At 53.2% G+C, this 18,914-nt stretch overlaps 9 protein-coding genes across 9 annotated transcripts; 5 read left to right on the forward strand and 4 right to left on the reverse strand.

The window, feature by feature from the left end:
- Positions 1-3: 3 nt before the first annotated feature.
- On the reverse strand, positions 4-1,298 carry SEPMUDRAFT_155625 (uncharacterized protein). Its single transcript, XM_016907627.1, has 2 exons — positions 1,253-1,298; positions 4-1,192 (listed from the first exon to the last, which is right to left on the reverse strand). The coding sequence occupies exons 1-2, from the start codon at positions 1,263-1,265 to the stop codon at positions 165-167; spliced, it is 1,041 nt and encodes a 346-aa protein (XP_016761385.1). The 5' UTR covers positions 1,266-1,298; the 3' UTR covers positions 4-164.
- A 521-nt stretch (positions 1,299-1,819) lies between these two features.
- SEPMUDRAFT_148621 (inositol phosphatase) lies at positions 1,820-3,321 on the reverse strand. Its single transcript, XM_016905037.1, has 3 exons — positions 2,964-3,321; positions 2,137-2,909; positions 1,820-2,086 (listed from the first exon to the last, which is right to left on the reverse strand). The coding sequence occupies exons 1-3, from the start codon at positions 3,086-3,088 to the stop codon at positions 1,938-1,940; spliced, it is 1,047 nt and encodes a 348-aa protein (XP_016761386.1). The 5' UTR covers positions 3,089-3,321; the 3' UTR covers positions 1,820-1,937.
- Positions 3,322-3,720: 399 nt separating this feature from the next.
- On the forward strand, positions 3,721-8,116 carry SEPMUDRAFT_125104 (uncharacterized protein). The gene is made up of 4 exons (XM_016901953.1): positions 3,721-3,742; positions 3,862-5,531; positions 5,583-6,604; positions 6,677-8,116. Exons 2-4 carry the CDS (start codon positions 5,442-5,444, stop codon positions 7,584-7,586), a joined length of 2,022 nt encoding a protein of 673 aa, XP_016761387.1. The 5' UTR covers positions 3,721-3,742; positions 3,862-5,441; the 3' UTR covers positions 7,587-8,116.
- On the reverse strand, positions 3,830-4,651 carry SEPMUDRAFT_116322 (uncharacterized protein; the record flags this gene model as incomplete). Its single annotated transcript, XM_016901245.1, has 1 exon — positions 3,830-4,651. The coding sequence occupies one exon, from the start codon at positions 4,649-4,651 to the stop codon at positions 3,830-3,832; it is 822 nt and encodes a 273-aa protein (XP_016761388.1).
- A 1,861-nt stretch (positions 8,117-9,977) lies between the features above and the next one.
- On the forward strand, positions 9,978-10,772 carry SEPMUDRAFT_28816 (uncharacterized protein; the record flags this gene model as incomplete). The annotated part of the gene is made up of 4 exons (XM_016908446.1): positions 9,978-10,028; positions 10,133-10,231; positions 10,422-10,505; positions 10,707-10,772. Coding segments are annotated over 4 exons (300 nt in total), but the record flags the coding sequence as incomplete, so codon positions are not given.
- An 823-nt stretch (positions 10,773-11,595) lies between these two features.
- SEPMUDRAFT_148625 (acyl-CoA N-acyltransferase) lies at positions 11,596-13,762 on the reverse strand. Its single transcript, XM_016905038.1, has one exon. It carries the CDS (start codon positions 13,695-13,697, stop codon positions 12,126-12,128), a length of 1,572 nt encoding a protein of 523 aa, XP_016761390.1. The 5' UTR covers positions 13,698-13,762; the 3' UTR covers positions 11,596-12,125.
- A 202-nt stretch (positions 13,763-13,964) lies between these two features.
- Positions 13,965-14,471, forward strand: SEPMUDRAFT_83949 (uncharacterized protein; the record flags this gene model as incomplete). Its single annotated transcript, XM_016910343.1, has 2 exons — positions 13,965-14,235; positions 14,299-14,471. A coding segment is annotated over one exon (252 nt), but the record flags the coding sequence as incomplete, so codon positions are not given.
- Positions 14,225-15,493, forward strand: SEPMUDRAFT_116325 (Zinc/iron permease; the record flags this gene model as incomplete). The annotated part of the gene is made up of 2 exons (XM_016901246.1): positions 14,225-14,235; positions 14,299-15,493. The coding sequence occupies 2 exons, from the start codon at positions 14,225-14,227 to the stop codon at positions 15,491-15,493; spliced, it is 1,206 nt and encodes a 401-aa protein (XP_016761392.1).
- A 1,177-nt stretch (positions 15,494-16,670) lies between these two features.
- Positions 16,671-18,665, forward strand: SEPMUDRAFT_148627 (glycoside hydrolase family 76 protein). Its single transcript, XM_016905039.1, has 5 exons — positions 16,671-17,103; positions 17,167-17,705; positions 17,772-18,013; positions 18,097-18,216; positions 18,341-18,665. Exons 1-5 carry the CDS (start codon positions 16,744-16,746, stop codon positions 18,376-18,378), a joined length of 1,299 nt encoding a protein of 432 aa, XP_016761393.1. The 5' UTR covers positions 16,671-16,743; the 3' UTR covers positions 18,379-18,665.
- Positions 18,666-18,914: the final 249 nt, after the last annotated feature.

Here is an 18,914-nt window from a genome sequence, read left to right on the forward strand (position 1 = left end):
TGAGTCCCTTCTACCTCAAGAGTCACAATGATAACGTAATGCCCTTGTCGTCGTGCAATGGTGGTGCTAGATGTATTCAAGAGATGCTCTCATGATTGTGAAGGCTGTGGCCGAAGTCAGAAGGCAGGATAGGTAGTCTGGGTTCGAACGGCATTTCCGTTTGCTCAATCTTCCGGCCTTCGTCCAAGAGAAAATCTGATGTGCTCGTGCAGTGTTGCGCAGCTACGGCACAGGATTTCTGCATGGTCAAGACCAGGATTTTCTTGCTGAGCTTGCAGATATATTTGAGCGGGAATGTGTCTCACGCCACGGGTTTCGATCTCGACTCTGCAGCCACGTTCATGGTGTGCATCGAGCGCCATTGTGACCATGGGCTCGATCCAGCTCCCTGCCTCATGGTCGTCCATTGCTTCGATTTGGGCCTCCGTGGGTTGTAACATCTGCAACTCAAGGTGCAACACCTGGAGGCCCGTCATCTCCGAGCCAAAGAAGTGCCAGAGCTGGACCCAGTCTTGGTGTGTTCTGCTGTTCAAGTCTGGGTGCCGCGGGATGCGCAGATGTAAGCGAAAACTGCGGATGCACGATAGTCGTCCTCTGGGAATCATGCATTTCAGGAAGCTGAATGCCGCGAAGTTTTGACTGAACACGAATGTATTGCTGCTATACAGTGTTCCAATAGCCTCTGAGTAGATCTTGCGGCAGGTCAAAAGCAGAGCCAGCAGCCCAGTATGGGAACGCGCTCCATCATCGCCTGCTGGCGAAGGCTGTCGATATACATCATTTGAGCATTTGTGCCGAGCACCTTCGGCATCGATACGATCAGGGCGGTTACACACGTAGTGGTTGATAGGACTCTTCTGATTCTGTGCAGAGCAGTGAAACACCTTGCCGCCGAGGACCATCTCATAAATGATGATTCTTACATCATAGGGCAATCTCGCGAGAAAGCTTGAGTCTTGTTGGTCGTCGGTGCGCTGCTCAGCCTCCAGGTATGAGAAAACCTGCAATTTATGCCAGTAGCTATCTTCGGCAGGTCTTAGAGGCTCGGTCAACCTGCGCGGTCGGGTCGGGGGCACTGCGCGGAGATATGGACCAAACGGTAGGCCCAGATATGGCTCTACTTGTCGATGCGCCCACTGAGGCGATGGGCTGATGGCCACCAAAGTCCGCAAGGCGAAGTCGCTCCACGATCCTATAACTGGTATCAGCACAAGCATCGTTCATCATGATCGCCAGACTCGATGTTACATACCCAGGTCCATCATCTTGACGCTACGGCCGAGCAATGCCTGACATTGCACGCGGATCTGTCCTCTCAAATGGTTCCGTATTACTGCCGCGGATCAAGCCCAGACAATACCATAACCCCCGTGCCGACCTATGGTGTGCTGTCAGTAACTTGAAGTTAGTGTCATGGCCTCCTACGCCTGCTCGAAGAAGTCGAGAGGTTTGGGGGGTGGGGGCGGAACAAGACGCTGTCATATGCACTTGTGAAGAGCGCGGATGGTCGATCTTTCCTTTCGCGGCATGGGCAGAATGCTCGGCGCCGCATCCTTGACTCAGTTAAGGTGCCTTAAGGCAGGGTATTCAGCAGGTAACACGACATCAACACGACTCGCGGCCCACCGGCCTCCACTGTCCTACTCCGACCCGCACCATGGGGTTGCCCGTTGCCGTTGCCCCTTCATGGCGGTGCACGGAACAGCAACCAGGCGGCACCTCCTACACTACAAAGGATGATAGCAAAGTGCGCTGAATCTGCATCATCATACTCAGGCATGGCGTGGATTGTGGAGGATTTGGAAGCGTGAGGCAAAACCGGCTCGAGACATGGACTTTTTTTTGGCATTCAACGTCGTGCTGGACTGCTGGTGCTTGACCCTCACCCGAACCAAGTGTGGTTCTTCAACTAGGTACCTACCTTGCCCAACGCCTGCCTATGCGGAGATTCCATGCTTCTTGTGGATATCAATGACCTTTTGCACCTCCTCGTGACTACCCATGAAGATACCACTACGATCGTGTATGTGCTCGGGCACGACCGTCAACATTCGATGCATGTTGCTATCGACGGCTTGGCCACCAGCTGCGCCACACCATTAGCTGCATTCGTCGAGGCACGTGCAAGAGTCTTACCTTGCTCGAAAACCATGGCCATGGGGCCGCACTCATAGAGAATCCGGAGTTTGCCCTTTGGCGACTTCTTGTCGGCGGGATACGCAAAGATGCCGCCATACAGGAGGGTACGGTATGCATCGGCCACCATGGAGCCGATATATCTGGCAGAGTATGGCTTTTCTGCATTCTTCAGGCCTTCGACCCACTCCTTTACTGGCTCAGGCCAGTATTTGCTGTTACCTTCGTTACAGCTGTAGATCGCTCTACGCTTGGGCATCTCCATGTTGGGATGTGTCAAGATGAACTCGCCGAGGGCATTGTCCATGGTGAAGCCGTTCACTGGACCACCCTTCATCGTGAGCACTAGCTGAGCAGATGCACCGTACATGGTGAAGCCAGCAGCCACAAGATCGGTTCCTGGCCGCAGCAGATCCTCCTTGGTGCCCTTTGCGCCTTCCTCGAGTCTGTAGATTCCGAAGATGGTGCCGACGGATACACCCGCATCCAAGTTGCTGCTTCCATCAATTGGATCACAGGCAACAGCGTAACGAGCGTTTGGGCTGTTGTCAAAGACGATGGCTTCCTCCTCTTCTTCAGACACCAAGACGCGTACACGTCCGCTCGATCGCATGGCCGCAACGAAGACATCGTTACCAATCACGTCTAGCTTCTTTTGATCGTCTCCAGTCATGTTGGAGGATCCAGCAAGCCCAGACAGGTTGATCAGAGAAGCTCGTCGAATGTAGTATGCTATCGACTTGAAGGAGAACTGGAGGGCATGGCAGAGCAATCTGTGTACGGCGGACTGTCAGCACTTTCCCACTCGCTGAGACTACATGACCCACGTGAAGTCTCCCGTGGCCTCCTTGTGCTTCGTCTGCTCCTCGCTCAAGTATCGTGAGAGGGTCACGATCTCCGTGTTGATGCTCTCGCCGCCAACGGCACCTCCCTCTCCATACTTTGAGGTCATGGTGCCTGGCGTGTCTGGTGTTTGGAGAAGAAGATTCTGCTGTTCAGCTTGGGAACGAGGAGGTGCAGTGAGTGCTCCCTGGAGGTAGGTGGAAGCGACGCGAGGAACGGGGCACTATGGAGCTGTGTTTGGCCAGGGCAAAGCTCAGTACATGTATGTACCTATGATATCAGAGGTGGAGAGAGGAGTCCGCTGCGGGCTGCGGTGGGAGGAGGAGGTCGAGGAAGAGTAGCAGTCGTTCTACCTACGTAGGAGGTAGGTATGTACATTAGTCGTTCTGGACACCCGGCAATGCCTCTGCCTCCACGAAGTGCCGCGGTAATCATGATACCTGACCTGCTGTCCCATCGCCGCCAATGCGAGGCCAGGCCAGGCCAGGCAGAGCGGCTCACGAAAAATGCTCGCGTGTGCTCGAACTGGCGGGAGCGAGTATGGCGGGGGACGTGGAGGAGGGGCACTCCGATCCCGCTCCATTCTCGCGACGCCGGATGAGATCGGAAGGGCTACATGCGGTCGAAAGGTGTGGAGGTCTCCGGAGGGTGTTCGACCGACTTTTCGGAGATATCGACCTTTCTCGCTCGCTCTACCGGAGACAACTCCTACTGCCCATACTACCTACCTTAGTACCCATACTGCCCATATTAGGTACCTACTGTACGCTGAGCCTCCCTGCACATCCCCTGGTCGGATATGCCTCATTCAAGTGAATTGAAGCGTCACCAATGCAAGCAAGCCAACTAACTACATGTCCTGGCCCACGCCAGGGGATACAGGAACAACAGGTAATGCGAAGTCCTGGATATTCACACACATCCAGGCCTCATCAGTGTAGCTCCAGACGCGGAAGCCCAACTGACTCCAATGCTTCGCCAGCTTCTCGCCCGTTTCCTCGTGACCGCACTCGAGCTGTCCAACTCCTCCTGGCTCCAGCATCAGAACACTGTTCTCCGGCAGCTTTAGCTGTGCCACAGCCTGACTGAGAGCCTGCAGTCCGAGTCCGTGGCCGCGAGAACTCTTGTCGAGAACCACTTCCTCGATATACACAATCTCGTCTGCCTCGCCAATGGCCACGGCAGCTTCTGCGAAGAAGCTTTCGTTCGCAAGAAAGTTCTCAATCTTGTTCAGTTTGCCGCCGAAATGCATGCTATCGTAGGACTGACATTGACGCCACATTTCTCCCGTTCCAGCTGGTTTCATATCGACGACACTAAGCCTATAGAGCTTGATCTGGCCGGTCACGACATGATTATGGTGGATTGCTGCCACGTATGCAGACAAGCTGGGATGTTCGCAGCCTTCTCCTTCGCTCAGGTCGCATGTGATCCGGCGGACGGAGACTGATATGCATCCCGGACGTTTCTGCTTCTCGACGGGAGACCGCATTGTGCCTCTCCTCTCATGCGCCTCGGTGGCTGGGCGGTGGGTGCCCTTATCAGAGTCCAATGCTGTTATTGAGAGTTTGTCGATTCCCAAGAAGTCTTTGTGCAGTAACCGGTACAGCTGACAAACGATTATGGTCCGATGAGCACTGAGAGCAAGCCCAGTTGCGACACGGAGTGGCATCGGGAGCTTTTGGAAGTCAGCTTGTTTGCTTCACTCAAGACCACAAATTTGACCAGTGTCAGTAGCAGACGCTGGTTGCACGTTGCAGCATAGTCTGGCGAACAACGCTTTGCAGGATATCGGAAACGGAAAGGAGCAGAAAAGAGGGTGCCATGTCGTAGTGAAGTCACTACGGGATGAACTCGCAGCTTCATCACACTCTAGTCCCGTTCTCATTTGGGCAGCGTATAGTGAGATCCCGTGTTGCGCAATGGCGACGGGGCCATCTCCAATTTGTTGTGGCTGACACTCAAGAGAAGCGGAGCGAAGACCGCACAAAGATGCTACTCAAGTCGAACCATGACACTGGAACACGAGCTACGACATTCGACCACATAGCACATGTCAGGCGGGTCAGCGCGACACTATCGCTGGTCTTACGACGTGAAGAGAGACGACGGGGTACACGAGGCCATGCGGGAATTACATGGACCACAGGCTTCCTTCGAGGACACCGTGTAAAGTCTGAGGCATCTCACCCGGTCCATGCTCCCTGTTACTTCCGTCCTCGCTAAGTATGACCATGTACGGACGTCTCTTGTGGCTGATCTCAATCGTCATGACGATGCGTTCTTGCTGCAGGCTACCAGAAGGCGTACATGCCGCCGCCCCGGATTGTGCTTGTCTGGGATCTGTGCGCTGTGTCGGGATATGAAGAAAGTGGAGCGCTTTGTGGTGGCAGACTGTACTGCCTCAGATGTTCATCTCGCTTTTTTGTCGGCATGATGATCATCTTCATCCTCACTCATTGATGGCTTCCTCGTTGACAAAGTCCTCGGCATCGAAGAGGCGCGATCAGGTCACGGTCGCCTGTGACAGATGCAGAAGCAAGAAAACAAAGGTATATCGTGTTGTGCGCGGCCCTTCTGAAGCCATACTAAGAGCACTCCAGTGCGATGGCACGAGGCCAATCTGTTCATCATGTGCTCGCCGGAGGACGTTATGTGTCTGGGATTCGGAGCGAGATCCCGATGCCACGCCAATTACAGCTGTCAAGAGGAAATTGGAGCAGATTCAGCCCCAGCTCTTACAATACCAAGCACTATTCTCCCTTATGAGAGAAAGCTCAGATGCTGAAGCCTTGCGTGTGCTTTCAGCGGTACGCTCAGGGAGTGACATCGAGTCAGCGCTCCAAGCTGTTCGCTTCCAAGTATCGCCAGAACGCTTAGAGATCAGTGCAGGAAGGCAAACAGGGCATCCTCCAAAGAAGTGTCACGGGTCTAGGTCAGATTCGCGGCACAGCGAGAGAGTGGCACAGATGGACGGAGGCGACAAACAGCCGTATCTGAGGCGTGTCGCCAGCCAGGAGACCGCTCCCGAGTCGAAGTGCAGACGGCATCTGTCAGCTCCATGGCAGGATGGCACGTTTTCCGACTACGATCCCAGAATCCAAGCGGCGCATAGCAATGACTGGGGGCTGACATATCTCGATGATGAGACCTTTCGGAACATCATACGGTGCTTTCTGACTTGGGATCACCCAAGCTTCACATTTTTCGATGAAGATCTCTTCCTGGATCAGCTTGCCAAGGGTCAGCCATCAGAGCTGTGTAGCTCATTGCTGATCCACGCGATGATGGCGCTCGGGAGTCGCAACTTCTACTTTCTTGAGCCCGACAAAGCTGCCATAGCCGAGCACTTTGGTTTAGCAGCAGCAACTCAGCAATGGGATATGTGCCACGACGATGCGATTCCAGCGGTGATCATTGCTGGGATGTTATTGTTCCTGGTATATCAGTTCAAAGGACAAGACAAATTTGGCTGGCCTTACCTGGCTCAAGCTGAGCAGCTGGCACGAGTACTTGGCTTTTTTCGCCCTGCAATGGCACACAAAACCTTCGATCGAAGCGCGCAGCATGCTGTGCGTACTAGAGGGCGACAAGCTGTAGCTTGGGGTATATTTGATTACAGAGCGTAAGTCGTCAGTACTAGTATTCGCGGTCCTGTGACGGCAAGCTGACATGACCCCCCAAAAAATCCCCTCAGATACTTGTCACTCATCAACGATTTGCAGCCTATGACTGATTGTCCAGCAATACCCATCATGGCGGAGCCTGAGTCGGAAGCAGACGATATCTGGGCTGCGTGGCCTTGGCCAGGAACATGCCGTCAATTCCCAGGGCAGCTGCAGTACGCACGATCTACTCTGTCCCTGATTGTAGCCGACATCATGCCAGTACATCGCAGACATGAAACCAACAACGTGACCAAAGCGCATCATGATGCTGCTCTGGCCATCTATGAGCGTCTTCGCAAGTGGTACCATGAGCTGCGCCAGCCCCTGAAGAGCCTTCGAGTCTCCACTCCTCAGCTTATCGGCCTTCACAACTACTACCAGCTGGCACTGATGCAATTGTTTAGCCCCTTTGTGCTCGAGCCAGACGGCCCCACCAGCTTTCTGCCCTCCAGCAAGCCGCTCCGAGAAGCCGGTCTGCCGGATGAGCTGATGACCGCGACGTACTTTGCGGCTTTGGAGCAGCTCAAGACGAACATCTTCCACTTCGATCGACAGTGGTCACCCCAGTGTACACCGTCTCAGAACCTCGCGCCGCTGGTGCACGTCTGTTTGGCGGCATTGCCTGTTCTGCACTCCGACCTGGACGCCCGGTATATCTTCTCTCTGGGACTGTTGCTGTGTCTACGGGCCGCCCAGTCGTTCGTCATATGCCGAGCAATTCTGAGAAGCATACAAGCGACCGCTGTGCGCAAAGGTGTGGTTCTCCCTGCGCTTGCGCACAGAGTCTTCGCCCGCCTCGACCACGCTTTTCCGGCCCTGCCCCATCTGGACAAAGTGCGCTCGACGTTCATCGTAGACACAAGGCTGAGACACACCGATGTAGAAGCGTCAACCCTCGAGACTTTGGTGAAGGACATGGTAGGGCTGCATGTCAGTTGAGAGATCGACCTGTGCAGGGCGAGAGAAAAGGCACAATCCACAGTGGGGACCATTGCTCGAGGTGACCAGATGCATCTCCCATCGTATCGTGCGACGTGCGCATTCTACCGCTCGACGCGCTGGCAGCAGTGTGTATCTCTACGGCATGAGTCTGGCGCGAGTACCCACCAGTCACCCTCACCTTCGTGGACAAGTCGGCAGCCTTCGAAGTTGTCCCCGATCAACAGAGGTATGTGGAGAGCGCTCCTGAGCCATGCTTTCCAAGGCCTACTGGTCAGGCAGACCGCGGTCTCTGCAACCGGACGAGAATCGGGGTCTAGGGCGTACGAGGAGGAGGAGGAGGCAGATGCGGCATAGGAGCAAGAATCTCATGACCTGTCATAATTCAACGGGGCAGCCATGTTTGAGGGTTCGTTCGTAGAAGGAGTATGGTGATGATACAATTGCGATTGGTGAGCTTTCTGGTATTCGTTGAATCTGGCCTCTTTGTTAGAGTTGTATAGTTTTTTTTTAGCGGTGTCAAAACCTGGGAGCTTCCATCGAAGCTGACCACCAACTATCAGACACTTCGTACTCTTTTACTCACAGCCAGCCACAGATCAGCCGCACTGTACGTAGCAGATTCGAGGCGCTCGTACGCGAGGAGGATGAACCCCCAGTGGCTGGCTGATGCAGTGGCCCGTCCCTGACGACTTTTTTTGTGGTGGCAAATTCCGGATATGAAGAAGCCCGCCCGCCCCTTCTCGCCTGCATAGCACAAGTTTTTCCCGACCGCTGCGCCTCAATAATAGAAAGAAAAAAATAAAGGGTTACACACTATGGAAGGAAGTTCTAGACGTCGGACTCGGGGCTGAGTCCATCGTCACGTGTAAGTAGGAGGAGCCCGCCCATCGTCATGGCTCGGAGCTTCGTGCGAAGATACATGTACTACCTACATTATCTACCAAGTCGATCGATGAGTGATGATGATCGCGACTTCGGCTGGAGCAGGTGGCGGTTGTGTGGTGAGGAGCACGGAGAACAGGAAAAAGAAAACAAGACAAGTTCCAGCAAAGTCTAGCTAGAGAGGACAGGTGTCGAGCCTCCTCCCCCATGTGAAAATCAAGAGTACCTAGTGAGAGAATGAGTGAGAGAGTGAGAGTGAGCCATGACCAGCTTTACAACGGTGAGGCTATTCTTCGGGTGCTCCGAGAACACAAACGGGGGCGGACACGCCTCCGAGAGTGAGGAAATGTAGGTATCCTAGCAAAGCCAGCATAAAGATGGCCGGAGTGACGGATCATTTGCCCCAGAGGGCCCAGACGGAGGATCCTCAGTTTATTAGTGGTGACACGGGGGCTAAAACGAAAGGTCTGCAGGAGGCTGCTGCTGATTGAAAGGCGTTCCCAAGCATGCAGTCTGTTCAACCCCCCCGTTCCCCCCGTTCCCCCCCAAACGATGATGATGCCGATGATGATGAATTCACTTGTTGGTGACCTTGGACGAGGTACCTACTACCTCCCGTTACTCTCCTTGCTCCGCAAAGCCGCTGAGAGATGTACCTGTGGTTCGTTCGTTCGTTCGTTACCAGCAATGGAATTGCCGTCATCCCAGACGCCGTTTTGTGCAGCTCCAAAGGCCGGTCCACACACAACACACACACACACATGCACACACACACCAGGAGTGCCGATGGTGGGCCAGTATCAGATCTTCAAGGTCGCCTTTCCAAGACCTCCCTTGCAGCCAACCTTCTCACTCACACACAGACACATACGCACATACACACACATACTCTCTCTCTCCCTCGCTCTCTCTATCATTGCACATGACGCGCGAAATATCAATGAGTCGTCCACCGTAAATAAGCAGGGAGAAAATAAAACATTGTGTGGTGCTTTACTTACAGTAGTAGAAGTAGAAGTAGAAGTAGAAGTAGGAGAGGAGGAGGAGGAGAGGAGGAGGAGGAGTAGCCGCGGGCGACAAAAAAACAGCTTGGGCATCGATATCGGTCTATCACCCGAAAGATACTTGTATTCTTTTTATTTTCTTTCGTTCTTTCGTGCCACTTGCTGCTGCTGCTGCGATCACCGCTCGAGCATGGGAGATAGCACCGGAAATCACTTTGTGGAACTCCCCAACAACGCTGGCCCTGCTGGATCTGTCGCAGACCAACAACTATCCGACACGGTGCGTCCCATCGAGGCTCCCTGCTGCTGCTGCTGACACGAACCCAACACCGGGGGGCGAGGGTGGGTGGGGGGAGGAGGGGGCTGACACCAATTGTGGTTGTTCTTGTTGTCGTTATTTGGTGAGAAAAAAAAAACTGATTCGAGAATTATCAACAACCAGAGTGACCAGAACCCACGGGCAGGGTCGGCCAGCAGTGACAGGACGACGACGCCATACCAGAAGAAGATTGTGGATGTTGCGTGCTGGCCGTGTCGAAGACGAAAGGGCAAAGTACGCCATGCCGCCCAATTCGAGATGCGAAAATCTTTTGTCTCTCCCCCGTGCCTTACGGTGGCCTTGCCCTTTTTGCTGATTGATGATGTGTGCCTCTGCAGTGCTCGGGCGAGCGACCGGCGTGTGCTTCCTGCTTGCGTCGAGCGGTCGAGTGTGCGTACGAGTATGATGAAGGATTGACGAGAGTGGGATCATTAAAGGTTCGTGGACGGTTTCCTCCTTCCCCCAAAAAAGAAAAAGAAGAAAAAGAGGAAAAAGAAAAAGAAAAAGAAATCCGTGGAAAAAGGCGGATCGCTCTTCGGGCTCCATATAACCTTCTTCGAGCAGTAGCCGTAGTAGGATGTTCTCTCTTGTCGAAGTCAGTTAATAACAACAGTCGAGGTATGACAGATGAAACTGCACAAGTCGACGACCAAGACCGAGAATCTCGAATACCTATTCGATCAGCTTCGCACGCGATCAGACCAAGAGTCCGTAAGTTTTGCACCGACCGGTAGCTAGAAAGAGAGAGAGAGAGAGAGAGGTGATAGTGATGGTGATGGTGATGGTGATGGTGGTGGTATAGCCCCACCCAGAAATGAACAAAAAGCAAAAGAACCCCCCCCCCCCCCATACAGTGCAATATTCGCTAACCAGTGGTACAATTCTCCGCCCGCCCCTCGGATGATAATTCAGGCCCTATTGCTGGCCTTTCTACGCTTGGGCTGCGACGTCGACAAAATCGTCGCGCAGTTGAAATCTGCGCCACAGCAATTATTGAGTAGAGACGCTGCGCCGAATTTGAGTCTGCTCATGGCAGAGTCTCCTGAAAACTTCACACTGGGCCAGCAGGCGGCAGCGGCGGCGGCGGTGGCGGCGGCGGCATCATCATCGTCATCATCATCATTATCGGCGTCGGGGTCAGCGGCAGCGGCGGCGTCTTTATTGGCTTTTCCGAATCTGCAAGGCTCGAATAATTCTGCCGGCGACAATACGTAGAAGAGGCGAGGCGACACGACGATGGGTGGCGGAGTGGTGCGAAGGCACGACGAGTGCGGCGAGTGTTCTCGAATGGGAGAAGGGGGGGAGGGGGTGGTTTCTTTTTTTTTTTCTTTTCTTTTTCTTTTTTTGAATCAATTTTTTTTTGTCTGTATACAAACAGAATCCGGTTCGGCGCTGGGTCAATGACAGTACTGTTTGCGATGATGATGAAGATGATGAAAATCGCGATGGTGAACAGGACGGGAGACCTCCTACATACAGATACATTCCCAGGGGAGGGGGGGAGGGGAGGGGGGCTGGATGTGGCTATGAATTATGACATATTTTGTCCGGGAAATCCTTCAGTCTCAGAGAGAACTACCTCCTACTACATTCCAGGTTACTTCTATAGTTCTACCAGAAGGGGAACAACCTGGACGGGAGGCATGATTCTCACTTTTTTTTTCAGAGACGAAAAGCAGGAGAACACAAGAGAGAGAGAGAGAAACAGAGAGCGAGAGAGACACAACTCCTTCGTCATGATCATCACCTTTTTCTCAGCGGCGGGCAAGGGTAGGCACATATAGTTATCAGAATTCAATCGGGCAAGTCTGAATACGCGCATCTCTACAACACTACTTTATTCTAGAGATTGTTACCCTGGAGGAACCCCTCCTCTCCGATTTACTGGTGCGTGAACTGGTGCGTGAATCTCATCACAGATAACGCACTCAAGTCGCGTTAGGGGTGAGATCGGCCAAACTTTTCCAGGCCCGATCCTGCTGACCGTGAATGACTGATCAGTCGTCTCGTTGGTGACTGCCACTGTCTCTGGGGCTCGTCTCCGGTCGGTGTCGTTTAGAGTGCAAGCTGCGTGCCTGTCGGTCCGTAATACCTCTTAGTAACTTTTGCAGAGTGGCAGAGTCCTGTACTTTTGAGTTTCGGCACATGCAGGTGCAGCTCGCGTGGAGCAAGCATGTTGTGTTGCCTGCACTGCAGACTGCAGACTGCAGTAGTCAGTGCAGGCTGGAGTACCTCCTACCTCCTATCAGCAAGCCTAAGCAAGGCGTTTTCCACCATGAATTGCCTCGCTCCTCCCGGCTTCTGACATCATGTCAAAACACGGGCAAGCATTCAAGTCACCCGAGCCTTTTTCTTGTGTCCATTACTATCAGCTTGACCATTTCCGGACGCCTCAGTCTCCTCCATAACCTCGTCTTCGTCATCAACGACAGTCCAACGCTTGCGCTTAGTAGCTCCCGGTTCCGCTGCAACATCATCACTGGTCTCGATTTCGCCGGCTGCGATAGCCCTCTCGCGCTCCTCTACCTTTGCGATCGTCTCCGAGTACTGATGCTGCACACTGTCCAATGCAGATTCGACCTTCTCCACTCGTTCCTCATGCTCGACCTGTGCCAGTTGATCTTTGTTGAAATTGTAAAGCCGGTGCTTGGCATACAGCCGCCACAGGTAGTACGCCTTGTCGTCATCATTGGTAGCGTTCATCTTCTTGGTCAATCGACTGCGTGTGCGATGCTGATGAGGAATGTGCGAGAGGGTATGCATTTCGACGAGTCTGTCAAATTGACGCGGCATGATCTTTGTTCGAGCCATGATGTCCTTCCTGACGCCAGCGGGTACGATGAGCTCCACGGGGATGTTGGCTCTCGCCTCGAGCTTTTCCGGCGGTATACCAGTCTGTATGCGAAGCTCCGCAAATTCAGGCACGTTGGCGCGCAAGTAGAGCAGATCGCAAAAGTCTCGCAGGTCATCGAATCTCTCATTGGGATCCTCAACAGTGAATTCGCGTACACTGTCTGGAATCGTGAGATGCGTGAACATGGCCTTGTAGAGCTCCTGACCGTGTCCCTTCCCATGCCAGGGGGGCAGCATGAGAAATTGCGAAAGGCGTTCGCGAGACGGTAGGTCAAGAGGCGAGTCAAAATCAGCAGGCTGTGCAAACTGATTCGTTCCTCCATCTACAGCCAGGAAAGCATCGAGCGCTTGTGATGAGGGCGAGAATGGATCGAATTGGACAGCCTTTTTGCGCTCGGGAAAGGTGAAGTTGCGATATGAAGTGCCAAAGCCAGCAAAGGTATATGTGGCATCGCTGACTTCGTACACCAAGAATAACTTCCATCTGGCAGCCGTCCAGTCCTGATCGAGCTCCAAAGTACTTCCGCCGTCGATAAACATAGGCACGAGGATCTGCATGTTTTCGAGAATCTCCCTCGCTGCCGAGTCGGCCAAGCTGGCGCAGTATGTTTCAAAGCGCGATCCATTTCTGGTGTAAGTGTGTATCTTCTCGCCTGGCGGCTTGAAACTCGTGTCCTTTTTGTGGCTCGACGTCCTGCCAAATGCCGAGCTCGGCAGGAAGTCGCTCAGAGCCAGTTTGATGTCCGTGGGCTTCACATCACCTTGCGATGGGAATTTCTTCTCGTACGTGATGTCCAGCTTGGGTTCGAGGCTGTCGGCAACGAAGGACAGAATGATGTGTAGGTCTTGGTATCCGAAGATAGCCTCCTCGTTGCCAAACATGGCGTACGTGAACTCTGGCTGGAAGGATGCGACAATTGAGCCATCGCGGCGCGTGAGTTGCACGGTGAGGCACTCGTTGCTGTTGCTGGACCACTCGTCGACTTGCGCCTGAATCTCGGCCGTCAACTCGTCGTCGTCGTCCATGTCGGTGGACGGTTGCCGCGCCATCTCGCTTGAGTGGGCCTGTGATTGCTCTGCGATGGTCGATGATATGGGATTGGAGTCAAGGTTGGTGAGGTGTGGTGGGTGGTGGGTGGTGTATGGTGTGTGGTGTGGTGGAAGTTATGTAGAGCTCAAACTGAGGTAGAACTAGAACTAGAACTATCAGACGCGACGCGACTGCGGATCGACATCATCCAAGAAAGGCAGCAGCGGTTGCTCTGCTTGCCCTCCTTTCTCCATTCCCATTATTGGACCAACTTACCTTCTCGATACGCCTCGAAACCTTTTGACATTCCTCCAGTCATTCACTTCCGCTCCACGAGTATACCGACCGTTACGACGCCAGTTGCAGAAAAAGAAGGCATATCGGAGGATGGACCAATAACCACGGAGACGAAACGGGAAAAGGCGCGTTCGCTATACTATAAGACTATACACCCTGGCGCATTGAGGCCAGCAAGTCGCACACTCCCTCGCCGGACTCGGTCAAGATGTGGGACGGATTTCTTCTTCTGCTCTTGTTGAGCGCGGTTATGGCTGGCGCGTGAGTCTATACTATGTACACCAGGTCCCACGGTCGACTGCAATGCATACTGATTTCCTGAAGCTCGTTCGCAGCCGGCATCCTCCCACTCTCCTTCGCCCTCACACCGCGACAGTTGCGCCTCATCACATCCTTGGGCACGGGAGTCTTGGTTGGGACCGCGCTCATAGTCATCATCCCAGAAGGAGTAGAAACGCTCTATGCAGCGAGCGGAACACATAGTCGGGATACTCGGAGTCTACACGTGGGGAACAGAGCCCAGATTCCAGGAGGCGATGTAGGAGTGGCGGCATGGGAGCGAGACTCTCCCGCCGCAGCAGCTCTAGACTTGAGTGAACATCCAGGCTTCCGCAGTGGGCCCGACGATGGCTTTCAAACAGCAGCCGAAGCAGAAGGCTCGACTCCTCCCGCAACGGACCCGGGCCACGAACCAGGAGTGATAGTCACTCCATCTGGCCCAGGCCACACCAGCGATACAATAGACAGAGAACCTCATGCCTGGATAGGGATCTCTGTGATTCTCGGCTTCATTCTCATGTACCTCATTGACACTCTGCCACAACATTTGAACAAGTCCTCGCGACCTCAGAGACCACAGATCAACCTCAACTCTTTCAGCTTCACCAATGGCCTTCCGCCAGGCGATGCCCCAGCCATTGCAGACGAAGCACCGCATACCCACACCTTCCGACCTAGCTCGACGACAATCGGTCTGGTGATTCACGCCGCAGCGGACGGCGTCGCGCTCGGCGCGTCGTCCACATCGAGCAGCAACCTGAGCTTCATCATTTTCGTAGCGTTGATGATTCACAAAGCCCCCGCAGCATTTGGTCTCACTTCCGTTCTGCTCAAACAGGGTCTTTCCAAGAGAATGGCACGAACGCATTTGATCATCTTCTCCGCGGCTGCGCCTGCGGGAGCACTTTTCACTTTCCTGGCCATTCATGTGCTTGGTTATGGTGGGGATAGTGTGGAAAGTGCGAGCGCGGAGTTCTTTACAGGGACGTTATTACTCTTCAGTGGAGGCACGTTTCTGTATGTGGCTATGCATACGCTGTCGGGAAGTAGTGAGCATGAATATGATGATGGGAGGCCATCCGGGGGCATGAATGGTTATGCCGGGATCCCAGTGGAGGAAGGCTATGGTGGCTCGACACCTGCTGCCAAACGTGTTCCAGAAAAGGGCGTCACGGAGACGATGGTGACGGTCGGGGGGATGTTGCTCCCTTTGCTCACGCAATTTGGGCACGCGCACTGAATATTTTGAAGTATGTAGACTTGGAATTGCATGTCCATGATGACTTTTTGAAGCACGATTCACGTATGCATCTCTCTCTCTCTCTCTCTCTCTCTCTCTCTCTCTCTGTGAGGGGGTGTGTCTTCCTTTTTTCTTTCCTCCTCGCGCGTTCCATGATGGGCTTTTCAGGGAGGCCAGAAAGGGGAAAGGTGGTTATTCACCTCCCTAGAACGTGATGGGAAATTTTCGGAACAAGCGGCGCGAGAGTGTCCAAGCTTTCCCATCATGGAATTCATCTCTACCCTCACCTCCCATCATCTCCCCATCATCTCCTGCTGTAACCTACACGTATTGACAGATCAACAATACAATACTGTAATCACACCACAAGATCAATGGCTGCAATTCACTTCAAGTCGCCCTGCACGACAGTCACTGCGCTGGAACGGTGCGACTATTGTGTTTCCAGCCTCGCCACGAGCAATTCGCACAACCATCGCGGTACTATTACTATTCACTTCCTGATGAGCACGTGGCGGGTGTGGCAACACAAGTGAACGTGGCCATTGCGACTGCCAACGTGTCCACCATATGCGTTCGTGCCTTCAGGTCCTCGTTATTGATGCGGCCACAATCGAACTTCTCCACGATCAACAATACCTAGGTAGGCCCATTGAGCCAACAATAATATCATCTATCGAGCAGCAACAATCGGGAGCCTCCTTTCTACCCGCGCCTACCGATACATGTCGCGCTTCTCATCTTCTCGAGTGCCCTCCAGAAATATCTCCATCGCCAATCGCAGCTTCAGCTTCACCAGCGTTATATGAAACCGAAACACAAGCAAGCTTCAAGCATCGAGCCGCAAGCCGCGTGCGTCACCCCCTGATCTTTCGCGTTTCACCGGACTACAGAACGGCTCTCAGACAACAAACAAGAGGTGAATTGCATCGACGCACCAAGCAACACGACGCTGTATCACAGGCTGGTTCTGTGTTGCAAGCCACATATTCAACGCTCGAGGCAAGTCAAGTATCCGCTTGCTGCAGCAAGCCCGGCCTGAAGGCTAAGACCTCTAGGAGGTAGCTCGTTTGCTTCTTCCTACGCAGACGTGGCGAACAATTGCCACCGACTCTTCCTCTCCTTCGCGAAGTCCCACACTCATTTCCTACAAATATCGTCACGTTTTGTGCGTCACCTGAAAAGAGCTTACGGCGTTACGAGCAAAGATCTTCTACTGTCAAGACATTCATTCAGTACACACCCCGAACATGTTGCTCGCAACAATGCTCGCAGCGCTGGCTGCTGCATTGCCAATAGCAACTGCACTCGACATTGACGTCGATGACCCTGCATCAATTCGCGCTGCATCTCAGTCTCTTGCGTTCGGTCTACAGTCCTTCTACCAGAACAATATGAGCAACACAGCATCAACGGCCATTGGCACTCTCCCTGCGCCGCTGTACTGGTGGCAAGCGGGTGCCATGTGGGGAGGCATGGTCGACTACTGGGCGTATACGAATGATTCCAGTTACAACGCTGTGATCACACAAGCACTACTGGCTCAAGTCGGTCCCGATTGGAACTACATGCCACCGGCGTATTTCGCCTCACTTGGTAACGATGACCAGGTATGAATATGTTGTTGTGTCTTCACATATGAGGGGGACACATTCACTAAGTACATGCTGTAGGCTTTCTGGGCCCTCGCAGTACTCTCGGCAGAAGAGTATGGCTTTCCGTTTCCTGCAGGCCAACGAGTCTCGCGATGGATCGATCTCGCCATTGCGGTGTGGAACACACAAGTGGCTCGCTGGAACACTACGAACTGCGGTGGAGGATTGAAGTGGCAGATATTCCAATCCAACAAAGGCTACGACTATCGAAATTCAATCAGCAACGGCGCATTCCTACAGATCTCCGCTCGACTGGCCCGCTTCACTGGTAATAAGACCTACGTCGACTGGGCTGAGCGTACATGGGACTGGATGGACGGCGTTGGGCTTATTTCGTCTAATTACCAAGTCTTTGATGGCTCCGACGACACCATCAACTGCACCCAGCTCGATCACACCCAGTGGACATACAATCCTGCTGTACTTCTCTACGGCACTTCCATCATGGCTAACTTCACCAATGAGCAAGTATGGAAGGACAGAACGGAAGGTCTGCTGACATCGATTGAGAACACATTCTTCCTGCCTGGTGGCGATATCAACAACTCAACAGATGTGTAAGTTTTCAGCCGAAGCTACACGGCATGAAGGTCTTGTAGTAGTGGATGACTGACGTGAAGCAGCATGTACGAGGCATCTTGCGAGCCGTTCGGCACTTGTAACAACGATCAGTACTCATTCAAGGCGTACCTCGCTCGCTGGCTCTCGAAATCTGCAGTGGTGTATCCCAGCATTGCCGACAATATCGCAAAGCGTCTCCGAGCTTCAGCAATAGCGGCTGGGAAATCCTGCTCTGGACCCTCCCAAACGCAAAGCTGTGGGCAGAAGTGGTATACCGGTGGCTACGATGGATCATTCGGCGTTGGTAAGTACATTATTACCGATTGTATACGGCCCATCATGTCGATATATATATATATATGACGACTGACTGACCTTTTCCCACAGGCCAGCAAATGTCCGCCCTTGAAACCGTACAGTCCCTTTTGCTGCTGAACCAAACATGGTCACCACGCCGTGCCCCTCGGTCGGAGTCAAGTGTCCCGATAGAAGCAGTCCCAGTAACGAGTATGTTCCCATTGAACCCCCCGGAGAAGACATCCAATTCCGGTGCGACTGCTGGCCCTGCCGCGAGCATGCATCCTTCCCAATCCTCAGCAGGCGCGAGGACTAACATTCCTGGTATACTTAGGTCCGCCAAAACTACGTCCACGTCTCAGAATCTTCTAGTCACGCTTGTGACACAGACCGTATTGACGATGATGATGCCTATCGCACTGACTGGAGTGGCGTTGGTCGGGTTTGCTTTGGGATAGGGGGAGGGGGGATATCATCATCCCCCCCTCACTGATTTTTGTACTTTTCTTTTTTCCTAGGCACTCATCAGGTCACAATGGTGTGAATGGGGGTAAAAACAGATGAAAATCGACAGACAGATTGAGTCCTTGATACAGGAGAGAAGAGAAAGCGTGGCATGATGATTCATTCATTCTCCACGCATCCAACGACACACGATTGCCCCCCCCCCCCCAAAAAAGCCGAATAAATATATTGAAATTTCCCTCTCTTTTTCTTTTCTTCCGTATCAATAGAGGTAGTGTATTCGATCCTGCCCGAATTCAACACCGGGCAGGATAAATTTCGCCGTACGTGAATTACATCATACATGTATGTATAATCGACTGCGACAAGGCCCCCCTTCCTCACTATTATAGTCTCTCTCTCTCTCTCTCTCCTCCCCTCCCCCCCCCCTTATATATACTCGA

This window comes from Sphaerulina musiva, assembly GCF_000320565.1.
Source record: "Sphaerulina musiva SO2202 unplaced genomic scaffold SEPMUscaffold_4, whole genome shotgun sequence".
NCBI classification, from domain to species: Eukaryota; Fungi; Ascomycota; class Dothideomycetes; order Mycosphaerellales; family Mycosphaerellaceae; genus Sphaerulina; species Sphaerulina musiva.